This window comes from Euleptes europaea, chromosome 8, assembly GCF_029931775.1.
Source record: "Euleptes europaea isolate rEulEur1 chromosome 8, rEulEur1.hap1, whole genome shotgun sequence".
Classification (NCBI taxonomy): domain Eukaryota; kingdom Metazoa; phylum Chordata; class Lepidosauria; order Squamata; family Sphaerodactylidae; genus Euleptes; species Euleptes europaea.
In genome coordinates, this window is record NC_079319.1 from 77,764,974 (window position 1) to 77,789,010 (window position 24,037).

Sequence of the window (24,037 nt, forward strand, 5' to 3'; positions counted from 1 at the left end):
AATGGGTGGTGGTGGTTAATTGCAGAATAGATTATTCAAACTGCATCTTCAGCCCTGAAGATTTTTGAAGCATCTTGCTTTAAATAGTGCTAGGTACAGTAATAGAAACATCTTTTAAAAAATCCAAATAAACTATATCAGAGACTGCCTCTATTTTCTTATTTTTCAACAGATAAACTCTTCAACATTTCAGGCCAGAAGCTCTGCTTCAAGATGCCTTTGAAAATAAACATATGTTTATCTTCAGTTGCTCAATGAAGATCCTTATGCTGTGGCAATTAAAAAGAAAAACTGTACAGCCAATCAGATCTCCACTTCCCAGTCCGAAGTCCTACTGGTAAAAGCCCCATCTGCCCCCTCCCACTATAAAGATGCTTGCCAGGTGTCAGGAAAGGTGTCAGTGGGTACCACGGCACCCCCGGTCACCCCACTGGGGACCCCTGCTCTAGTCCACCTCGTTACATTTTCCATATGAAATTGTGGCAATCCTCACTACCGCTGAGTAGGAGAAGGATTCGGTTAGTTCATGGACCTCTAGACTTGGGGAAAATGCTGATTTCAAAAGGGCCCAGGAGTGCTAGTTAAAAAATCAGTATTCTCCATACCTTTTGCTATCTCTTTTAAAAACCGAAGAATTGGTATATGTTGGCACATCCTTGAGTGCTTTATAGTGCCGTGGATTAAATATATGTCAAAATCCCCTTACATCCCACTTCCTAAGTACTTCATGTCCCCCTGATAGAACATAAAACAGTCCAGTACATCTTACGGGGGAGAAGAAAAAAGACAGGAAGCACAGAAAGAGAAAGTCATTATAAAACATTTATATGCTTGAAAGAACATAGGTGGCTTAAATCTTTGCAGCCAAGCAGCAAACTGTAGAAAACAGAGGTCTCCAAAGCAGTTTTTCAAATTTATCTCTAACTGCAAGTGATAATTAGCATACTAATTGTCTAAAAGGGCAAAATATATATCTTTAGTTCCCCTTATTAATGAAAAATCCCCTTCCTCTTGTTATTTCCCTACTTTCAGGGCAAATTCTACAAGGTCTTATCAGTTGAAAGCTAATCCTTACAGCATATAAAACGGGCAAAAATATAGGCAGAGCTCCAAATTAATTGATGGTTAATACACATAAATTGTTCTTCCCACATCGTTGCCATGATGAGCAAACTTCTTTGTTCCAATGAAATGAAATGTCAACACAACACAGTGTGATTTTATGGTTGTAAGTTCCTTTCAACTACAACATCTCAGGACCTCTGCAGTGAAAAGACTCCTTAACACTATGATAATTACAGTTAAAATAAAGCACAAGAATACACTAGGAGCAATTTCTGAGCAGGAACACTGAAACCAACAACAACACAAGTTAGACCTGTTGTGGTGAAATGGTTCGTGTCAGACTAGGACCAGAGAGACCTGATTTGAAATGAAGCTTGCCAGATAACCTTGGGTTCAGTCATTAACCTTCTGCCTAATTTATCTTGCAGGGTTATTGTGAGAATAAACTGGGGGGGGGGGCACTCAGGGTGACATGTAGGGTGGCCAGCTGCCAGGTAGTAGCAAGAGATCTCCTGCTAATTCAACTGATCTCCTGCCAATAGAAATCAGACCTGGAGAAAAATGGCCGCTTTGGCAATTGAACTCTATGGCATTGAAGTCCCTCCCCAAACCCCGCCCTCTTCAGGCTCTGCCCCAAAATCTCCTGCCGGTTGCGAAGAGGGACCTGGCAACCCTAGTGACATGCCACCCTGAGCTACATGGAGAAAAGACAGATAATGATATAATAAAGAAAGAAAGTATAAGTAGCTAGCAGTGTGCTTCTGCAGCTGTAATTCATACCAATACGAACGGAAGATTGCCTCTTATCAGGTAACAACAGAAATAAATATGAATGCCATGTAAGCTGCCAGCAATTGGGGACAAACAGAACAGCACCTAATCATCATCATAAGATGACAGTCCGAGAACATCCCATTGTACTCTGTAATAGTTCAGCCTGTAGGCAGGTGTCGATATTCACAAAGAAAGAGGCTTTTGCAGGCCAGATCCTATTCCATTAAAGGTAAAACACAACAGTGGCTCATAAGGTTACACCACCATAATAACAGTAGATCATGTATCCCCCTTACACTTTTAGCCACCAACAAAAGGTGGGAGAATTATACTAGGCAACAGTGTGGAGTAACTGTTACCCCCTTGGTCATGATTCGGTCACTGATATAAATTAGCATGCCCATTGCAACCACCAGCTAGTACTGAGTGCACAAAGGGAAAGATACTTTACAGCTAAATTTATGCTTATTCTAAAACATGTAATAGATCTGGGATCTTTTGCAAACAACAGTTTTTTGGTATCCTTATACCCATAAATGCATTTCTGTGTGGGGTCTACTACGTCTTACAAGGGGGCAAGCCACAGATAGCTAGGAGAACCACAACTGCAATTGTTTACCGTTGCATATGGCCATACTTCCCTATGTGCAACTTCGGGCGGGGGAACCTAAAAATTGAAGTGTTGCGAAATCATATGCAATAACTGCAAGGTTTCTACATTGTTGATACATTTATATGAAACTGATAAATCAGTAAAGGGAATTGGCTTGTTTTTAAGACCCTTAAACATTTGCTTTAGCTAGCAATATATCTAGCTGTCAGCACTGTAGAAAATGGCTTACAAATATGAAAGTTCAAGAACATGGTATTGTTTCACATTGCATTTTTTAAACAATTGCTAGGGGGTCGCTGATGCATACAACCCCTTGGGCAAAGCAGTAACAATGGAGCTTAGTTTGTGTGTGTGTGTTAAGTGCCATCAAGTCGCTTCTGACTCATGGCAAGGCTATGAATCAATAGAAAAGAGCAAGAGTCCAGTAGCACCTTAAAGACTAACAAAATTTATGGCAAAATTTTCTTCAGATACAACTAGAATGAGCTGAGTGAGCTGTAGCTCACGAAAGCACATACCCTGCCAGAAATTTTGTTAGTCCTTAAGGTGCTACTGGAATCTTGCTCTTCTGCTACAGACAAACACAGCTACTCTTTCCTAGCTACTTCATGGCTGCCCTTTCCAGTCTTAATCTCCTTCTGATTTCTTGGTTGCAATCTCCTTTTTGGTTGGTGATGGAGCCAAGGAATAGAAAGTCTTGAACAATTTCAATTTCCATATTGTTCATCCTAAAGTTGAGTAATTCTCCAATAGTCATTACTTCTGACTTCTGGGTGTTCAGCTGTAGTCCTGCTTTGGCACTTTCTCCTTTAACTTTCAGCAGTAGTCATTTCAAGTCTTCGCTACTTTCTGCCAGTAATGTAGTATTGTCGGCATCTCTCAAATTGTTAATATTCCTCCCTCCAATTTTCACTCCGTTGCAAATTTAACATACTTCCCTACATTGTCAGAATTTGTTCATTTGATAGTGAAATACCACAAGGCCCCTATCCAGACATTTGTGGCTTCTGTGTGGAGAACCTGCCAGTGGTTTCGAATAAACGTTCATCTATATAAATATACCAAAAAACAGCACTAACTACAGTTTAAGGAATCCTTCTGTTTTCTTAAGGAATCATCAACATTTTCAGTTTGGTACTGAAAACAGCTTATGACACTAGCTGTCTGTCTACTTAATTTTTATTCTGCCAGTCATCCAAGGTGTCTTGGACGATGGACATAATTCCCTTCCATTTTACCCTTTCAAAACCCCTGTGATATAGCTGAGGGAGAGGGAGAGAGCGACCAGCCCAAGATCACCCACAGAGTTTCAAGGCTTGAGTGGGAATTTGAACCTGGGGCTCATCCAGATCTCAGTCTAACACCATGCCACACTGGCCATGTACAACTATGTTTCATGCTAGAATTCTCTGGTTCAGAATACAGACAAAAGGCTCTGATGTACAGAGCTCCATGCCTGCAGAAATTGTGTTGTACTCTTACAAATTAAGAAGTGGTTCATGTACATAGTGGGGATTTGCTGCAAAAATGTTTGTTGCCGCAGAACAGACAATTCTGGGTTTGGTTCAAGGACACAGTTATTGACTAATCATGCCTGAAATGGCTGGAGCCCAAACTTCTGTTGTATGAGCCCGCCTGCTTTAAGGCTGCTTAAGGTTTCACTGGGTTCTTGACACTATCCACTCAGGAAGTTAGCAGAATTAATGGAAAGGGCTGGGTTTGTTCAGTGGCGGTGCCACAGTTGTGAAACACTCTCCCACACAGGTTTGCCAGTTAATATCTTTTGGACAGTAAGTGAAGACCTTTTTGCTCAAGAACGTTATGAGATTTTTAGGCTTTGGCCAGAGTAGAATGATTCTCTGCATATGGTTACTTTTGAAAGTTATTCAGTATCTGTACTGGGAATGCAATGAGGAGAGGGAAGGGCTATTGCCTTTTTGTGAGGGGCAAGATGCTAGACTAAATGGATCTTTGGCTTGACCCAGCATGGCTCTTGTTATGTTCATATGCAAAATAAAACAGGCTGCTGTCCCAAGGATTAATTCTATGGATTAATAGCGGGGAAGACAACAGTAGAAAGAAGAGAGAATGGCAACAGGATCCATATATACATAGCAAAGTTCTATCTACTTAGTGAAATATTTTGGCAGCAGAAGTCTGAACAGAGGGGAAGGGTCTGACATGCACCAAGAGAAAGCCAGAAAGAAGAAAGGTGCAGTACTCAAGTCAGAAATGACCTGAGCATACACCTGTTTTTTAAGCGAAGAGGATTGAGCAATAGGGCTGGATTCTTCAATCCTGAAAAGAGAAACATAACCTGACTCGGTAGATTGGAATATGAAAAGATGGGAGAGGAAGAATAAAACCAAGGCTTGCTGCTTGTTCGGTACAAGCAGTTGAGAAGGAAAAAAGAAAAGCAGTTCAGTCTTGGGTATACTGAGTCAGAGGGAGGGTTCCGGGTAGATGGAGATACAGGACTGGATGGAGGAGGAAAGATCCAGAGTCAAGAGACCACCTACAGATCATCATCAGCCACAGGTAGTACTGGCATGCAGGGATTTCAGCCACATGTAGTACTGGCATGCAGGGATTTCATGATGTCATGGAGGGCCAAGAAAAAGCTTCTAATTACAAAGTTATAATTCTTCTTCTGTAATGTATGCTTTTAGCATGGACACAATTTCAAGTGCTTTGACTTAAAGGAGATCAAGCGATTTCCAGAAAGAGCGAGACTGGGGCAGATTATGTTCCTATGACACTATGTGTACTGTGGAGTCCTGGCAACCTTTGGATTGTGTTTAATAAAGGGCAACATCCGGCCCTAGTTAAATAAGTTGCACTGATTTCAATGAGAGAGCAACCCAACATACTTAGCTTTCCTGCTGACTTAATGGTGCTTAAAAATGTCATAAATTAGGGTGGACTGTATTCAAAATGTGGCGGGGGGGGGAATCAGCTTTGGCATTTGGGCTCCTAACAGATATGAACAGTCCCTCTCCTGCACTCTAAAAAGATTGCCAATCCTTTTTCTTATAATGGCAGTGGCTGAAACAAAATCAACCCAACAGTTTCAATGTCAAAGGCATTTGAAATTTGTCAAGCTTTTTATGATCTTAGCACATAAAAATAGCTAAATAGAGCAATAGAGGAAATGAACAAAAAAGATTTAATGATGTATAAGAATCAAATGATTCAGAAGTAACACCCAAATACAATTAATCTGAGTTGGTATTTTTAAATTACTCTAAAATCCAATGAGGTTTTGATAACAGGCAGTATTTTTATAAAATAGTCTATGGAATAGAGGAGATTAATGCAAAGAGACAATCCAGTTTTTCACCTGTACACAGCAATGCACATGTGAAGCTCTGTGAACACAACTATGTATGTGCATGCATGTGTCACAGGTGCACAAAGCAGGCCAGCTGGGTGGGGGGGGCGGTGATCTGTGTGTGTGGTGATGTCACATCCGGGTTTACCACAGAAGCACCAGCATCACGACAGGGTCGCTCTACCACTCTTCCCCCCAAAACTCTATTATTTCCATAGAGTTTTTGGAGGAATGTGTTAGAGCATCCTGCGCGATGCTGGCGCTTCCAGGGACAACCTGGAAGCAATTTCAATGCGTTGTGTGTTCTGCACGCAGGGGTTGCTGCCCTCAGCCCCTCCCCCATGAAGTTCCTGCCGGTGGTGTGCGGGGACCTGGCAACCCTATGCGCCTACCATGTCGTGTCAGAAATCCAAATGTGCCCGCAAGCTCAAAAAGGTTGGGGACCTCTGGGTTATGGTGAAATGAGAACGGCCTAAGTAGCTGTTAATGATAGAAGCCGCCAGATGTATTAATGAAAGGGGATCACAACTTATGAGCTATTGTACCAGCAGGAGTTTTGAACAGGGTGCAAAAACTGGCTAAAAAAAAAATCAAAAAAATCAAAAGTAGCTTGTGTTTCCCTTTGCATAAGTACTTAATGCATGTAAATGTTGTTTTTTGAGACCTGTACTGCCAGATACAGTTCTTAGCCGGGCTCATACCCTGTGGCAGCACAGGGAGGGACTGAGGATTATTTTTGTTTCAAGTGGCTTTGTCAGCCATTCTCTGGCCTAAATGCCCAAGTTTGTTTCAAGGGCCTCCTCTTCCCTGTCTCTTCCACACACAAACTAACTGGATATCATCATGAATAACAAAGCTAACTAAGGGCTACTCTATGCATGTTGGAGAACTAGGTGGTGTAATGGGTTGCTCTAATAACATATACAGTTGTGTTTAAAATGCTCCTCTGTGGGGGGTGGGAAATCTCTGAAGATAGTAAATGTACAGAACAGAGGGAAAGGTAAGGAACTAGACCGAACCTTTGTGTACTGACCTTGTTCGCAGTGAGTTTATAATGTCATGCTGTAGACAGTTTTTGTTGCCATAGGCAGCTTTTGCTTACATTGTTTTCCAGTTTTGTAATCCTAGTTTATTGGAGGTGATTGCTGTGTGATTGAATTGCTTTTCATTTTTATAATCCACCTAAAGTTTCAGTGAGAAAAGTGGGTTATAAATGAAGCAAATAAATATGTATGTCAAAAATAAGTAACTTACACATGTCTTTCGATGTTTCTTTCAGCGGGCATTAGTTAAACAAAAGGCAGCAAGGGAACTGAGCAATAAAGAAAACTCTGAAACAAGCACTGATCAAGATAATGAGAACTCCTTAGCCAAAAGTGAGCCAAGAAGAGTTAAAATATTTGATGGAGGGTAAGTATTGTTTTATCCAGGCTAGCCTAATCTCATCAGATCTCAGAAGCTAAACAGGGTGTGCCTTGGTTAGTATTTGGATGGGAGACCACTAAGGAAGTTCAGGGGTGCTACACAGAGGCAGGTAATGGCAAACCACATCTAAACATCTCTTGCCTTGAAAAACCTTCAGGGGTCTCCATAAGTCGGCTGGTACTTGACTACACATAAAAAAAAATATTGTTTTAATCTCCCACCCACAGTAGTTCTGTATTTGGGGAAAATGTGGTTAGGCAAGAAGCTCATCTCTTTCCCTGTGTTCAAGCACCTCAAAACCATTTTGGTAGATTAGGCTGCATCTTAAGAATGCTTTCTTTGGGGTAAGCCCCACTGAATAAAATGGGGCTTACTTTCTGAGTAGCCCTGTTTAAGATTGTTCTCTATGAGACCCTGTTTCTTCTAAATTTACTGAATAGCCATTTACTCCTGATCCTCAGCTGATGATGTTCTGCTATCATTCCCATTATATTTCCCCCCACTGTTTGAGCACATAATTTCATTTGGAGTACAACCTCCCAATTTCAGCCTCAGTTTCATGAGGCTTATTTCCTACCAGCTAATTCCCTATGTATATTTATGAGATGAAAGCAGATGATGATTTACTGCACGGTAGGAACTTAAAATCATGCCACTAGATGGCTCAAACTGCTTCGAAAAATGGTTGTGCGGGCTGAGCTTTATGTGTGGTCCATACACACTACCATTACCCTCACATTTCTGAGTAGTCATGAAAGGGTGGTAATAACTAGCTCAGCAATCTTTGTGGTAGAAACAACCAGTAACCAATTTTCTGCTACTGCAAAAGCTGCCACATAGAGACCCATTTATGACTATGCGTGAAGTGGTCATGTATTTCTGCCTGCAGTCACACTCTGAATAGGGCTTGTAACATGCAAAGGGTCCGAGCTCAGCAGTAAACAGCAGGCTTTATTTGTAGATAACTAATTGAAACAATATTAATAAACTGACAAGCATTGTCAACAGAAGACTGACGGAGGAATTTCAGAAAATCTGGAAGTTGTATTTTGAATATGTAGCAAAATGATTAAAAGTGTAGAAAACATGTAGATCAATAAGAATGTTAGATAATAACTAGAAGTAGTATAAATATTTTAATCAGTTTTTTAAAAAGCAAATTGAGTAGATATTAATGAATTTATTATATAATAGATATATGGTATTTGAGTAAGTAATAAGAAATATAAGGTATTAATATTAATAACCAAGAAGTATTATTGGAGGGTGTAGAATTAATATTTACAAAATGTAAATATGAAGGCATAAATAAAAGGTATAATTAAAATTAATAAGCCTAGAAATATATAGATTGGATAAAGATTTTAGATTCATAGGTTTAAATTAGTGACTAATTAAAGAAATATTTGTATGGATAGCATTAAAAGAGTAATATTAGACTATTCAGCAAGAAACAGCTCCATCTATATTTGACATTTTAAGGAGATCTTGTTCCTAGCAAGTAGTATTGTAAGTGGACTGTAAGTTGTATGTGTGATGTACTAGTGTTTATGTTGTATTTGTGTTTTAAAAACAATAAAATATTATTTAAAAAAAGAAAAATATTAATAATTTGTGATAGGGATTATTTTCAACTGTTGGGATTTCTAGTATTATTCTTATACCAAGAAGTGTATTGTGTACAGTGGGTTTTGTTGATTTGTTTTAGGTACAAGTCAAATGAAGAATATGTCTATGTTCGGGGCAGAGGAAGAGGAAAATATATATGTGAAGAGTGTGGAATACGTTGTAAAAAGCCTAGTATGTTGAAGAAGCATATTCGCACTCATACAGATGTCCGCCCATATCATTGCAACTATTGCAACTTTTCCTTCAAGACTAAAGGTAAATGAGCTTGATATAGCTAAGTGTTTTTAGTGAAGACCAATCCACACCATTTATGCTTTTTTGGTTTAGACCAGCATGGTTACTTGGAACCTCTATCTGCACTTGGTCAGCTTTTTTCCCAATAAAGAAGAAGGAAGATATGGGAAGCTTAAGTGAATTGATTATGTTCTGCTATTTATTTACATAATACTAATTTGTGGGGAGGGGGGGAATCCCACCCTAGTTGCGCTTGCTTTGATCAAGTGCACAGCAATGTGGTTCTACAACTTTGTCCATTTTAGGACATTATCATCTGCACCAGCAAACAGAGTCATCAAAGTATAATCTCCACTTTCCAGTTTTCTTTCTGTGCACAAAACATAGTCACAGCATTACCCACCCACCCATTACCATTGGAGTGTTTTATTGTCCCAACCAATGTAATGTATTGGGTTAAAAATGTTTCATGGTTTTTTACAAGGGGATCCTGATTTTTTTTTTTTTTTTGCAAGAGGAACCTGATCCAGGTAAGCATTGAAGTAAAGTGTTGCAGTTGTCTGTAGGCTGGGCCAAACCAGAGGAACATAAGACCTTTCCTTAAGCTGTAGGCAGCGCATTGCAGCATGCTATCATGTACAACTGCCTCAGTTTGGGAACCATCAGCATGCAAAAGTAGTGCGGGATTTCAAATTTCAAGCAGGGATTTCAAGCAGGGAACATTTCCTTCCAGCATCTTTAAGCAAAAGGTCCCAGTCCTGCCTGAGAAGTTTCTTGATAATTAGTGTTCAAAGGTCTCATGGCAGCAAGCAATAAAAACGTTTAAACAAGATTAAAAACAGTTGGGTGGAAAGGCGGCTTTAAAATGTCAATAGCATTCCAATGTATTTATTTCCCTCACTTCATTTAGAGTCCACCTTTCTTACTGAGATACAAGGCGGATTACAAAATTTTAAAATAATGCAATAAAACATAATACGTACAATAAGCAATGCAATAAAACTTCATCCTAATCGCTTTAAAAAAATTCCTAGACACATTCTGCTGAACGATAAGAGTGTGGGAGCCTTCTCATTCTTATATCTTGTGTTCTAGCCCCAGCCTGAATATTAAACTATTTAGAAATAACTGGTTTTGTCGGAAAACTTTGTCAGGATGTCATTCATCTCAACATCTGTACATAATTAAATTTTCTTCACAGCAACAGCAATATTTCCATATTTCATATTACTTTTGATTGCTTCTTACATTATGCAAATACAGCATATAATAAACTGCATTTTACACGGTACAAGAAAGCCTGCATTCCTGTAAGATTTGCTCTTGCAATTATTGCATTATTAGTTTGCGAGCAATGTAATGAAAATATTTTATAGAAGTAGTTTAGGTGGAATAACACAGAAAGCAATATTAGTTGTTCCATGTTCCTGTCTAAATTCTGGCTGAGGCCAGTCTTGCTTTGCTTATGTTTGTAGACTCAACAAAATTGATGTTGGAATCTCAGGGGGCAAAAGTCAGTTACTGATTTCCAGCACAATACTTTAATAATGGGTTACTGTGAAGCTGCCAGACAAGATATCAAATATATAAAACCATTCAGGGTAGCTATTGTATCCACCAAGAGAAGTGGAAGTCTTTGGTATATCAGTTCTTTGCACATCTTCTTACTATTCTAGTATATATCCATGAAAACGCATTATGTTAGTACAACATGTGGCCTTGGAGATTAGCTTGTTGACCATCAGGGTCTTTTGTTGACTGTACATACATGTTTAATCATAAAGCAATGCATTTTTGTTTGTTTGTTTTCTTAAGGAAACTTGACAAAACATATGAAGTCCAAGGCACATAGCAAGAAATGTATGGATCTGGGAGTCTCCGTAGGATTAATAGATGACCAGGATGTAGAAGAATGCGGTAAAGATTTTAAAAATGTGCTTTGGGGATGCAGTACTTGTCTTTCTTTTATATCATTGATATTTCACTTATTCTTCTCAATCCATATTTTTGGCTACTTTCATAGAATAGACCTGTTTAGATAAGAGTGCATATATGCATACACGTGCATGGTGAGATCATAAAGAGGGTCTCTTTCTCACATATTTTCCATGTTTCCTTACATACATAGTTCATTTATCCATTTATTTAGGACATTTATAAGGCTGCCCTTCTCACAGATTACTGGGAACCCTAGGAAAGTTGTAACAATAAAAATAGTACAAAGATATAATTTTGAAAATAACAAAATTAAAAACCCCACCAGAAAACAAAGCTTTAATAAATAAACTTCCAAAAGAAAATTGCTGTCTTTCAAGGCGCCCCATAAAGCAAACATCTTGAAGAGCCAAAGGCTCTTCTAAAGAGTTATATTTTACAAGCCCTCGGAAATTGCAAGAGAGATATAGATCTACTAAATTTCCTCTGTAAGTTGGTTCTCGTAGGTTATCCGGGCTGTGTAACCGTGGTCTTGGTATTTTCTTTCCTGACGTTTCACCAGCAGCTGTGGCCGGCATCTTCAGAGGAGTAACGCTGAAGGACCTTTCCTTCCAAAAGGACCTTCAGTGTTACTCCTCTGAAGATGCAGGCCACAGCTGCTGGCGAAACGTCAGGAAAGAAAATACCAAGAGCACGGTTACACAGCCCGGATAACCTACGAGAACCAATGAACTCTGACCGTGAAAGCCTTCGACAATATTCCTCTGTAAGGTTGTTTTGTAATGTGGAAGCAGCCACAGAAAAAGCCCATGAGTGAGCAGCAGTGGAACATGTCAAAAGATATTGTTGTGGTCTGGGGAAGGGCAGCCCATTTCTGAGCCTTCGGTGGCTGGGTATGGCATGGCTGAAGCACTGCTGCAGCGCCTCCAAAGCCGTTCCCTGGCTGCTGAAAGGCTTTAAAAAGCCTTTAGAAGGTTTTTTTAAATTTTTTAAATGGGGCATTTTGCCCTATTGAAAACAGCAAGGCTGTGCCAGCAAAAAGCTGGTGCAGCAACGCTGTTCTTGCCATTGGCGTACTGGGATGAAAGGGGTCAGGAAGCTGCCTACTGGCAGCTCTGCCCCCCCCCCCGGCACTTCCTAGGAACACCCCCAGGATACTGGCATGGGGCTTTGTACCGGTGGGATGCCAGAAGACGGCCCAGTTGGTGTCCCTGGGAGGCTCTGCTGTGGCAGTAAAGGGAGAATGGCGACAAGGTCCCCCCACCTACGTCCATGCCACCCTGGACAGCGTAAGTGGCACGGGAGCCAGCGCAGTCCCTTTCTGCCCTCCTAAGGACTTTACCTATGAGTCTTCCAAAAGGCTTTTGACAAGGTACCGCACAAAAGGCTCCTGAGCTATCTTAGGAGTCATGGGATACGAGGAACATTCCTCTTATGGATTAGAAGTTGGTTAATTGCCAGGAAGCAGAGAGTAGGAATAAACAGTTCTTGCAATTGAAGGAAGTTCTCGCAATTGAAGGAAATGAGCAGTGGGGTCCTAAAGGGATCGGTGTTGGAAGTAGTGCTATTTAATTTGTTCATAATTTGAAATTGGGGGTGAGCAGTATAGTAGCCAAGTGTACAGACAATATCAAATTATTCGGGATGGTGAAAATCAAGACAGATCATGAAGAGCTATAGGAGGTTCTATAAATCAGGTAAGTGCTATACAACAGCATACCAAATCAAGTTCAGTGTTGGTGAGTGTAAATTGATGCTCATTGGAGCCTAACTTTAAAATCCTAACTTTAAATATATGCAGATAGATTCTGAACTGGATGAGATCAAGACTGAAAGAGATTTTAGGGATATGGTGGATGTGTGTGTGTGTGTGTGTGTGTGTGTTAAGTGCCGTCAAGTCGCTTCTGACTCATGGCGACCCTATGAATGAAAGTCCTCCAAAATGCCCTAACTTTGACAGCCTTGCTCAGATCTTGCAAATTGAAGGCTGTGACTTCCTTTATTGAGTCAATCCACCTCTTGTTGGGTCTTCCTCTTTTCCTGCTGCCCTCAACTTTTCCTAGCATGACTGTCTTTTCCAGCGACTCTTGTCGTCTCATGACGTGACCAAAATACGATAGCCACAGTTTAGTCATTTTAGCTTCTAGGGTCAGTTCAGGCTTGATTTGATCTACAACCCACTGATTTGTTTTTTTGGCCGTCCACGGAATCCGTAACACTCTCCTCCAACACCACATTTCAAAGGAATCTATTTTCTTCCTATCAGCTTTCTTCACTGTCCAGCTTTCACATCCATACATAGCAATAGGGAATACAATGGCATGAATTAATCTAGTCTTGGTGGCCAGTGACACATCCTTACACTTCAAAATCTTTTCTAGCTCCTTCATGGCTGCCCTTCCCAGTCTCAATCTCCTTCTGATTTCTTGGCTGCAGTCTCCCTTTTGGTTGATGGTGGAGCCAAGGAATAGGAAGTCTTGAACAATTTCAATTTCCTCATTGTCAGCCTTAAAGTTGTGTAATTCTCCTGTAGTCATTACTTTTGTTTTCTTGATGTTCAGCTGCAGTCCTGCTTTGGCACTTTCTCTTTTAACTTTCAGCAGCAGTCGTTTCAAATCTTCACTATTTTCTGCCAATAATGTAGTGTCATCAGCATATCTCAAATTATTAATGTTCCTCCCTCCAATTTTCACTCCACCTTCATCTAAATCTAATCCAGCTTTCCTAATTATATGTTCTGCATATAGATTGAAGAGATAAGGAGATAAAATACATCCTTGTCTGAAGCCTTTGCCAATTGGAAACCATTCAGTTTCTCCATATTCTGTTCTAACTGTGGCCTCTTGTCCAGCGTACAGGTTGCGCATCAAAACGATCAGATGTGGTGGCACACCCATTTCCTTTAAAACCAGCCATAGCTTTTCATGATCCACACAGTCAAAAGCTTTGCTGTAATCTATGAAACACAATCTGATTTTCTTCTGAAATTCTCTCGTATGCTTCAGTAACCAGCGTATGTTTGCAATATGATCTCTAGTGCCTCTTCCTTTTCTGAAACCAGCTTGAACATCAGGCATTTCTCATTCCATATATGGTAACGGCCTTTGCTGTATGGTGGATACCTCAGTGAAAATGTTGATTCAGTGTACAGCTGCTGTGAAAAAGAGAAACTCCATGTTGTGGAATATTAGGAAAGGGATTGAGAATAAAACAGCAGATATTATCCTTTCTATAGAACCCATAAATGGCACTCAGCCTAACCTACCTCACAGTGTTGTTATGGGGATGAGTGCCTTGGAAGAAGAAGAAGAGTTGGTTTTTATATGCCAACTTTCTCTACCACTTAAGGAAGAATCAAACTGGGCTGAGAGAGCTCTAAGAGAGCTGTGACTAGACAAGGTCACCCAACTGGCTTCATGTGGAGGAGTGGGGAAACCAACCCAGTTCTCCAGATCAGAGTCCACCGCTCCAAACCACCGCTCTTAACCACTACACCATGCTGGCTCTGGAGAATGTGCTGAACAAAACTCAAAGAAATAAATAAAAACAAAAGGCGGCATTTCTGATTTATGTTCATCCAGGTGCCTGGAGGAATGAGAGATTAAAATCTCATTAATATTGCCTATTGTCCATAATTTAGTAGAGAGTTAGGCCTGGCCTTCTTATGCTGCACAGGAAATAAGGCAGTCAAATTTCTGAGGTTTTAGAATGAACTGTACTTCACTAGACTGCTGGTTGTGGAAGGACATCATTTTTAATGGTCTTTGTGTAAAAGAAGAGAATGCTGACTGTATCTTTTTTTCCTCATGCTAGTTGTTTACATATAGGTAATTTTTCCACATGAGGGCAAAGACGGAACGGTAGCTCCCCAGCTGGAGTCTGAAGTGATTCAGTCTACTCTACTTAATGCCTTCTCTGCTACATGCCTCCACTAAACTTTAAACACACTTAATGTCCATTGATCAGTGGGCTTAGACTGGTGAAACTCTGCATAGCACTGCAGTGTGAGATGTGGATGAAACACCGCAAGATAGATGCATGATGGGTTACATTGCCAGCTTTTCACTACACACTGCAGCTTTATTTAGGCAGTTGCCTAAACAGAGCAACTCTCGTCTGTGAAAAGTGAATTGTCAATTTCCCATTCATAGAAAAATGTTGATAGTAAATTTCTGATTTTATTAAAACATTTTAAATCAAAAGTGTAGTTTAGAAGGACAAACGGTGCTCTGTATTTGGCTGCATATGGCTAAACCCATCCTATCACAATGTGCAGCATTCTGCTAACTACCAGGATACTGTTCCGTGATTGGCATACAGATTGTTTGCTGAGGAATGAATTTCAGTCCTTAAAAGCGGCATAAACCCTGTTTTTATTTTCACAAATAGATCAGCATCAAATATAACTATAATAAAAATGAGGGGCGAACATGCTTTTTATTGTGTGTGTTAATCTGTATTTGTTTCTGTTGGTTTCAATGGAAAACACACTTCTGAATGTAACTTTTCCCCTCCACATCTGGCTAGAATGAAATTCCCACAAACTACATTCCTTACGCAAGGGATCTTCCCTGCCAAATCTCAGGGAGATAGGAGAAAGCGTCCCTTTTCTAAGAAGCAATCAGTTTTAAATTGCAGAAGTAGCAAAATCCAAGATTATAGATGGCCACAAATAAAACATAATAACCAGATTATCATCTGCGACTCCAGATGGTCATATCTAAAGCAGGAGATGGGTGGGCCCACTTTTAAACAAAAGTGGTACACACAGGCACAAGGGGAGCTTCCGCACAGCCACAAAGATCCTTTCCTCACTGTGCTCCATTTCTTTCAACATATTTTTCCAGCCCAATTCACTTCCAGAATTGGATCCAGACTGAGAACAAAAATGTGAATCAAATGAAGTGTAGTAAGCAAGGTAGGGTTCAGGGGAGCGCAGGGGTTCATTCACCTCACATGCTCATTTTAAAAGCAGATATGCATGCCTGCTTTTCCTTTACCCATGAAGAGGCAGTTACCTGTCTGTTTTCTTATCGAGGCTCGTAGACTTAAATAAAATCTTTAAATAATAGTAATCCTTGTGCATATGTTTGTGATGATTTGTATCTGCAGAAATAGTCTTTTGGTGATGGTGATTGACAAAAGTTTGACTCATATGGCATAGATAAGGGATTCACTGATAATAAAGTATTGGATTTTGATATGGTACCCCAAATCAGCAATGGGAATATAAAATAGTTCGACTATATACAGCTCAAAAGCTTCCTGTTTAGATATATATGTGAAAATTTTTGTATTAGAAAATTAACAAAATTTGAAGAATTGCTCTACAGGATCATAAACATAAGCTTTCCAAAATGTATGGAATTTTACAGGGGCTAAATGATAACTATAATGTGAAATATTCTTTCCAACTTAGATAGGAGAAAGATTTGGGACATGCAATTTCAGAAGATGTATGGACTTTTATAAATACCCAGGGTCTTATGTTCTCTATGCAGTTAGAGAAAATCTCTTGAGAAAATCTAATAGAGAAAATCTATTGAAGATTCTTATAGGTTATCCGGGCTGTGTAACCGTGGTCTTGGTATTTTCTTTCCTGACGTTTCGCCAGCAGCTGTGGCAGGCATCTTCAGAGGAGTAACACTGAAGAACAGTGTCTCTCAGTGACAAAGTGTGTAGGAAGAGTAATATATAGTCAGAAAGGGGTTGGGTTGAGCTGAATCATTGTCCTGCAAAAAGTATCAAAGGTAATGTGCTAATCATTGTCCTGTAAGTATCAAGATAATGTGCTAATAAGGGTGTGGTATGTTAATATGGAACCATTGTATCCTGAAGTGATCTGTTAATGTGTGAAATCCAAAGCTAATCTGCATGGCTATTGTTGACTGTAGTCTTTGTTAGTCTGGAGGTTTTCAGGACAGGAAGCCAAGCCTTATTCATTCTTAAACTCTCTTCTTTTCTGTTAAAGTTGTGCTGATGTTTATGAATTTCAATGGCTTCTCTGTGCAATCTGACAAAATAGTTGGTAGAATTGTCCAGTCTTTCAGTGTCTTGGAATAAGACCCTGAGTCCTGTTTGTGTCAGTCCATGTTCAGCCACTGCTGATTTCTCAGGTCGGCCAAGTCTGCAGTATCTTTCATGTTCTTTTATCCTTGTTTGTTTGCTGCGTTTTGTTGTCCCGATGTAAACTTGTCCACAGCTGCAAGATATACGATATACTCCTGCAGAGGTGAGGGGGTCTCTTTTGTCTTTTGCTGATCGTAGCATCTGTTGTATTTTCTTGGTGGGTTTAAACACTGTTTGTAGGTTATATTTTTTCAAAAGTTTCTCCATCCTATCAGTGACCCCTTTAATAAATGGCAAGAATACCTTTCCTATGGGAGACTGTTTTTCCTGAGTATTCTGATTTTTGTTTGGTTTAATGGCCCTTCTGATTTCATTTCTGGAATAGCCATTTGCTAGCAGTGCGTGATTTAGATGATTAGTTTCTTCCTTGAGAAACTGTGGTTCACAGATCCGTCTTGCACGGTCCATTAATGTTTTGATTATTCCTCTTTTCTGTCGGGGGTGGTGGTTGGAGTTTTTGTGTAAGTAGCGATCTGTGTGAGTTGGTTTCCGGTAGACCTTGTGACCTAACTGAAAGTTTTGTTTTACGGATGACAAGGGTATCAAGAAATGGGAGTTTACCCTCAATTTCCTTTTCCATGGTAAACTGAATGTTTGGATGGATATTATTAAGATGGTTTAGAAAGTCCATTAATTTTTCTTCACCATGGCTCCAAATAGTAAATGAATCATCTACGAACCTGAACCAGACTGTAGGTTTGTAAGGTGCCGATTCTAATGCTGTCTTTCCAGTAATAGCAAACTTTTACATGGAATATTTTGAAAAGACAGCATTAGAATTGGCTGTTCTTCAGTGTTACTCCTCTGAAGATGCCTGCCACAGTTGCTGGCGAAACATCAGGAAAGAAAACACCAAGACCACGGTTACACAGCCCGGATAACCTACAAGAACCAATGAACTCTGACCGTGAAAGCCTTCGACAATATCTATTGAAGATGTTTCACCAGTGTCACTTAACACCACACAAATTGTCAGAAATTTATGGAAGCTGTTGGTACTGTCGTTGGTATGTGGTGGCTGTGTACAAAGGCAAAAAATATTGATTGTCAGTGGTGGAGTGTATGAAAAACAGTTTGAATGTAGCAATTCCATATCCGCCAAATGTTATTTTGATAAACTATGTGTCCGTGCTTCCAAAAAAAAGAAAAGAAACAGCACAATATAATTCTGCATTTGATAACCGCTGCAAGAATTGTGTATTCACAACATTGGAAAATGGATTATGAAGTGTAAAGAAAGTAATATGGTTATCAGATTGACTGCCCTAAAAAAAGATGATGATCTATCTCCATTAGATAACACTTGGCAATTCCCACCCCCACCCCAAAAATCGATACTCATGTATGAATATACACACCAGCCTTTGTGTTTGATAACTTTATTTTTATGTTTTCTAATATAATGAGCAAAATTGTAAATAGATAAATAAATAAAAGGTACCTAACTGTTATTGGCCCAACTATTGTATAAAGGATTTTAGGTGATTAAGAAGATGAGGATCCCAAGGACTTGATGGGGTGAGGGATGAACTCTCCCCCTCCCCCACTCGTCTTTCACCCCGGCTGTCTTTGCTTTCCCTTGCTTGCCCCTCCCCGTTGTTCCCATTCCACCTCTTTCTCCTACCTAATTCTTTTGGTTCCTCTCCAGCTATCTCTTTCGTTCCACCCACCTGCTTGGGTTGTCCACTCACTGCTGGCCAGGTGAAGCTTCAGGGAAGAATGCATCAGCCATTAATGATCACCTGGTATTTGTGGGGAGCCTCATCTACACAGCACTGCTGCTTATGGCCCCACAGCTCTGACACTGCCTCCCAGCCCTTCCCATTTAATGGCACCATTTCCCCCTTCAATGAAGCTCTGTGTTTTTGAACACATGAAGCTGTCTTATACTTGGTCCATCAAAGCTAGTGTTGTCTACTCAGATTGGCAGCAGCTCTCCAGGGTCTCAGGTAGAGGTCTTTCACATCACCTATTTGCCTTGTCTCTTTAACTGGAGATGCCAGGGATTGAACCTGGGACCTTCTGCATGCTAAACAGGTGCTCTGCAAACTGAGCCACAGCCATCAACTGAACCATCAAGATACAGCTGACTTACAGCAACCCCATAGGGTTTTCAAGGCAAGAGACGTTCTGAGGTGTTTTGCCATTGCCTGCCTCTGCCTCACGACCCTGATATTCCTTAGAGGTCTCCCATCCAAATACTTGCCAGGGTCAAGGCTGAGAGTGTGTAACTGGCCCAAGGTCACCCAGCAACTTTCCAAGGCAGAGTGAGGAATTTGAATCTGGGTTTCCCACATCATAGTTCAACATGTTAACCACTACACCACACTGGCTGTCAAGCTGCGTGTTTGGAACTGGGATATTTCCTCACTGTTAGTTAGGCACCATTGTGGATTGCTAGAACCCACTCAAAATGTTGGCCAGGTGGTCTCTTTGTGTGTGTGTGGGTGTGTAGACATCGCTCCTTAGTTTTTCATGGTCTTAAAGGTAAAGGTCCCCTGTGCCAGCACCGGGTCATTCCTGACCCATGGGGTGACATCACATCCCGACGTTTACTAGGCAGACTTTGTTTGCGGGGTGGTTTGCCAGTGCCTTCCCCAGTCATCTTCCCTTTCATGGTCTTAAATACTGCCAAATGCTTTCCTACACTTTTCTGCTTTTTCTGTAAATTGGGGGGGGGGGGTGTCCCCAATTCTCAATGTCTCCAATTCCCTGGTGGGCTCATTGCGTGGCTGTTTTTTATATATGCTGGGACAATGTTTGGAATTAGATACATGTTTTTGTTATGCAGAGGCTAGATTCTACTAAATTATAGATATTAAGATTACATTATTTTAACTTAAGGAATTAATAGCATAGTCATATATTATTTTCTTAGCCTCTGCTGTTGGATGGCATTTCCCCCCCCCCTTCTTTTTGAAAATTTTTCTGATAGGTTAAATAATTTATCAGATTGTGAGGGGATAGGAAAGACAAACATGGTTAAGTTTATTGAAAGAAGCAGAAAAGGTAAAAGATTAATGTACTTTCTCATAGTTGGTACCCAAAAGCAGAGTAAACGGATCAACATGAATCCAATTCTGTAAGATGTGAGGGAAGTGACTTGGTTGCCTTCAGTTGATATGACTCCATAACTTTACTTTTTTTATAAAGAAAATTGAATTAATTCTTACTGAAAGAAATGAAAGGGCAACAACAGTCTCTTGTTTGATAACAGCCGTCTTTCTGGATGGATCCTTCATTTTGATAGGCAGCGCCACTAAGGCAGGATCAGTGGCAGGCCAGGTAAATGGATGGGGGAGTGAAGGAGGTATGCTGAGCTGGGACTGGATCATACAAGAACAGAGATCCATTGCTGGGCATCCCTTTTCCCAGGTGCAGTAATAACGTGTTTGTCACGTGTATTCTCACTTTTTCAACGCAGTGGTTGTATTTGTGATTTGTCCATGTTGTCATATGGGTATGCTTTGCTTTCTCCTACCTTTGCTTGCAGACTGTGATAGAAGGTTTCCAGGAATGAGTAGCTTTGAATGAAGGTCCAGCTCCCTGTGACATGCAAATGCAGGCAGCTGGGCAAACTGGAGTTTCCTTCCTTCCTACAAATTAAGATCCCAAACCTCGGTTTAATTGCAGTTTAGAATCGCATTTTGTGGAAAGGAATTAAGTTCAAATTTACTTCACCTGCATTCAGGTGAATGGAGAGTTGGAATTTGAGGCTTCTCAAACCTGGAATCCATCAATCACACTCTGCATGAGGTTATAATTAAGGCAAAAACGGAGTGTACCAACAAGCTGTGTTCATGTCATGACAAATGGAGGTTTGTCCGTAATGGACGTTTGAATGCAGCTGGTGTTCCAATTCCCACTGAATACAGAAGAGTAAAATAGTTGGGAGTGTTGCTTTATTACCCTGTAAAGGTTTCACTCTGCTAGTTGTATTTTGCAGTACTGATTACAAAGCATTTATTTAAGCTTAGGAGTGGTGAATAATATTGTACAAGTTCAGTTTACTTAGTGCAAAAGAAGATTCTCTGCAAGAACTTCCAGACTGTTCTTTAAACTTATCCAGTTCAAAAGGTAGTTTAGGGACCTTGGTCTTTATCTTTATCCAGGGGGAAACCATACTAAGGTATGAGCACTATCTTTTCCCAGGGTGCCAGGAAGAGTCAGCATCTCCTTGCAGCATTGCTGGGATACCTGAGGTTTAAAATAGGTGGACAAACTTTACTTTAGAAGCCATAGATCCTTAAGTGGATCTAACTAGTTACCTTTTGCATAACACCCAAAGGGACTTCCTAGCTTGTACAGATTTAACAGAAAAATACAGACTTTCATCTCAAGTTTACTCTGTCAAATATTGGAGGACATAAAATACATTGGGTGGGGTGGGGTGGGGGCTTCATTCTAGCCCAATTTCAAAGCCTAGCAGAACAAATGTTTCGGGTTAATGAGCTAGAATGTGATTTTGTGCGTGTGTGTTCAAGCAAACTGTTAGATTTCTGTTTAATTTAGTCTGACAATAAAGTTGCTAGGCACAAGGATCTGCACTGAAGTGAAGCTGTGGCAATCGTTTTGTGGCTGGCAGTAGCCATTTTGGGGGAGCCATTTTGTCACTGCGCCCACCCATGCCATGTCAGAATTCTAAATGTGCCCGCAGGGTCAAAACAGTTGGGGACCCCTAGTGAGTCAGGCTCCCAATTACAGCTAGAGTTTTCCCATTTCAAGCTGTGGGATTACTTTTTGCACTCATGGTTCTTAGTGGTCCAGAGCTAAAAGTCTGATGCCGTTCTCTGAGTTTCAGCCAGCAATTTCATTGAGAACTATAGCTCTTGGTGTCATGTGTGCTTTTATACCTCTTGCATACATCAATGATTAATTTGTTGATTCATAACCTTCTGAGTTACCTGCTTTCCCTAGTCCTAATCCATTGTTAGACTTGACAGGACGATGCAGAAGTTAATGCTAGTATAGAAATTTAATTTAGGCAATGTAGTAACTTCAACCCATGCAGACTTCAGCTGTGTGTTTGGGAGGGACAAGCAGAGTAAGTACATTTATGGGAATAGCTCTTCCTGGTGTTAGGAACGCTTGAACACAGTGGCTGTAGAGCATCCATTAATTTCTTCTTCAAACTTCCCCCCAGATAAACGGAGGATTTGCATCAACAGACTGTGGCAGTGCTCTTTGTTTGCATTCACCATCATTTGGGCATTAGCAAACACCACTTAGTTTCACCTTTTATGTTCCCAATCAACCCTGCATCTTTCATCTCCTGATCCAAGGAATGCCCTTTCCACTGAAAATGCAGGTCGACAATGTTTGGAATGTTGGCTTCTTAAACGGAACTGTCAGACCAGGTGAAGCGTTTAGCATGACATACTGCAACTTGAGAGTATCATTTTTCAGTGCAATGGCTGCAGTTTTTATTGTAAATTCCTCTTAATTAGGGGATCGGTGCTACAATGCTAAGTACATTTATTTGGAAGAAAGTCCTGTTGGTTTCAGAGAAACTTCTGTATAAGTGTGTTTAGGGTCATGTCCTAAGGCTGGAGAAATGAGGTGGTCTTCCATAGCTGTTGCCACTCCGAGTTGACGACGTTGGCAGCATGGGTGACAAGAAGTGTGGAAGATGCATAACTTCTACTTTTCCAGCGTTTTCTGCAACGGGGAAGGACATGGAAACTTGGCCGATGGAAACTTGGCTGACGGGGTTCTTTTACCGGGCAGAATATGGGTGGCAGCTGTTCTGGCCAACAAGAGGATTTTGGAAGGCAAGCTGTGGCATGGGGGAGGGAAAGCTTGAAGAGGGCACTCAGGCCCAGGGGGTGGCAGACAGGCAATAATGGGCAACATCAGCAGTGCTGACAAAAAGATTTTGGTGGCGTATTTTGTTAGGGTTTTTATTTTTAAACCAGCTTTTGGCTCATAACGGCTTCTCAAGTTGGTTGGAACCAATTCTGAATAACTGGTTCTCGTAGGTTATCCGGGCTGTGTAACCGTGGTCTTGGTATTTTCTTTCCTGACGTTTCGCCAGCAGCTGTGGCCGGCATCTGCAGAGGAGTAACACTGAAGGACAGTGTCTCTCCAAGACAGTGTTACTCCTCTGAAGATGCCGGCCACAGCTGCTGGCGAAACGTCAGGAAAGAAAATACCAAGACCCACAGTTACACAGCCCGGATAACCTACAAGAACCAATGAACTCTGACCGTGAAAGCCTTCGACAATAATTCTGAACAAAGTCATATGAATATGGATTCCCTTTGCATGACTAAATTATTAAACAAAAAAATATTATGAATCTTAAACAGCGTGGTGTAGTGGTTAAGAGTGGTGGTTTGGAGCAGTGGAGAACCGGGTTTGATTCCCCACTCTTTCACATGAGCGGCAGAGGCTAATCTGGTGATCCGGATTTGTTTCCTCACTCCTACACATGAAGCCAGCTGGGTGACCTTGGGCTAGTCACAATTCTATTAAGTGCTCTCTCAGCCCCACCTACCTCACAGGGTGTCTGTTGTGGGGAAGGGAAGGCGATTGTAAACCAGTTTGATGCTTCTCTAAGTGGTAGAGAAAGTCAGCATATAAAAACCAACTACTCTTCTTCTTAAACAAAAACTTAATTCTGGAGCATAACAAGATCAATGGACAATTAGAATAGCCAGAAAGACAGCAATAAAATAACTGTAGTTAAACTAAATACAGAGAGCCAGTGTGGTATAGTGGTTAAGGTGTTGGACTAGGACCTGGGAAACCCAGGTTCAGAGCTCCACTTGTGCCATGGAATCTTGCTGGGTGACCTTGAGCCAGTCACACGCTCTCAGCCCTGACCCTGGCTAGATTTTGGATGGGAGACCTCCAAGGAATACCAGGGTCGTGGCGCAGTGGCAGGCAATGGCAAAGCACCC

General features: G+C 40.8%; 1 protein-coding gene across 2 annotated transcripts in view; it reads left to right on the forward strand.

Moving 5' to 3' along the window:
• HIVEP1 (HIVEP zinc finger 1) overlaps window positions 1-24,037 on the forward strand; it is a 124,027-nt gene that overhangs the window by 89,946 nt on the left and 10,044 nt on the right. For both annotated transcript variants that reach the window (XM_056854204.1, XM_056854205.1), the window contains exons 5-7: window positions 7,063-7,193; window positions 8,917-9,092; window positions 10,887-10,988. In XM_056854204.1, the coding sequence (XP_056710182.1) occupies window positions 7,063-7,193; window positions 8,917-9,092; window positions 10,887-10,988 (409 nt within the window). The remainder of the gene's footprint in view (window positions 1-7,062; window positions 7,194-8,916; window positions 9,093-10,886; window positions 10,989-24,037) is intronic.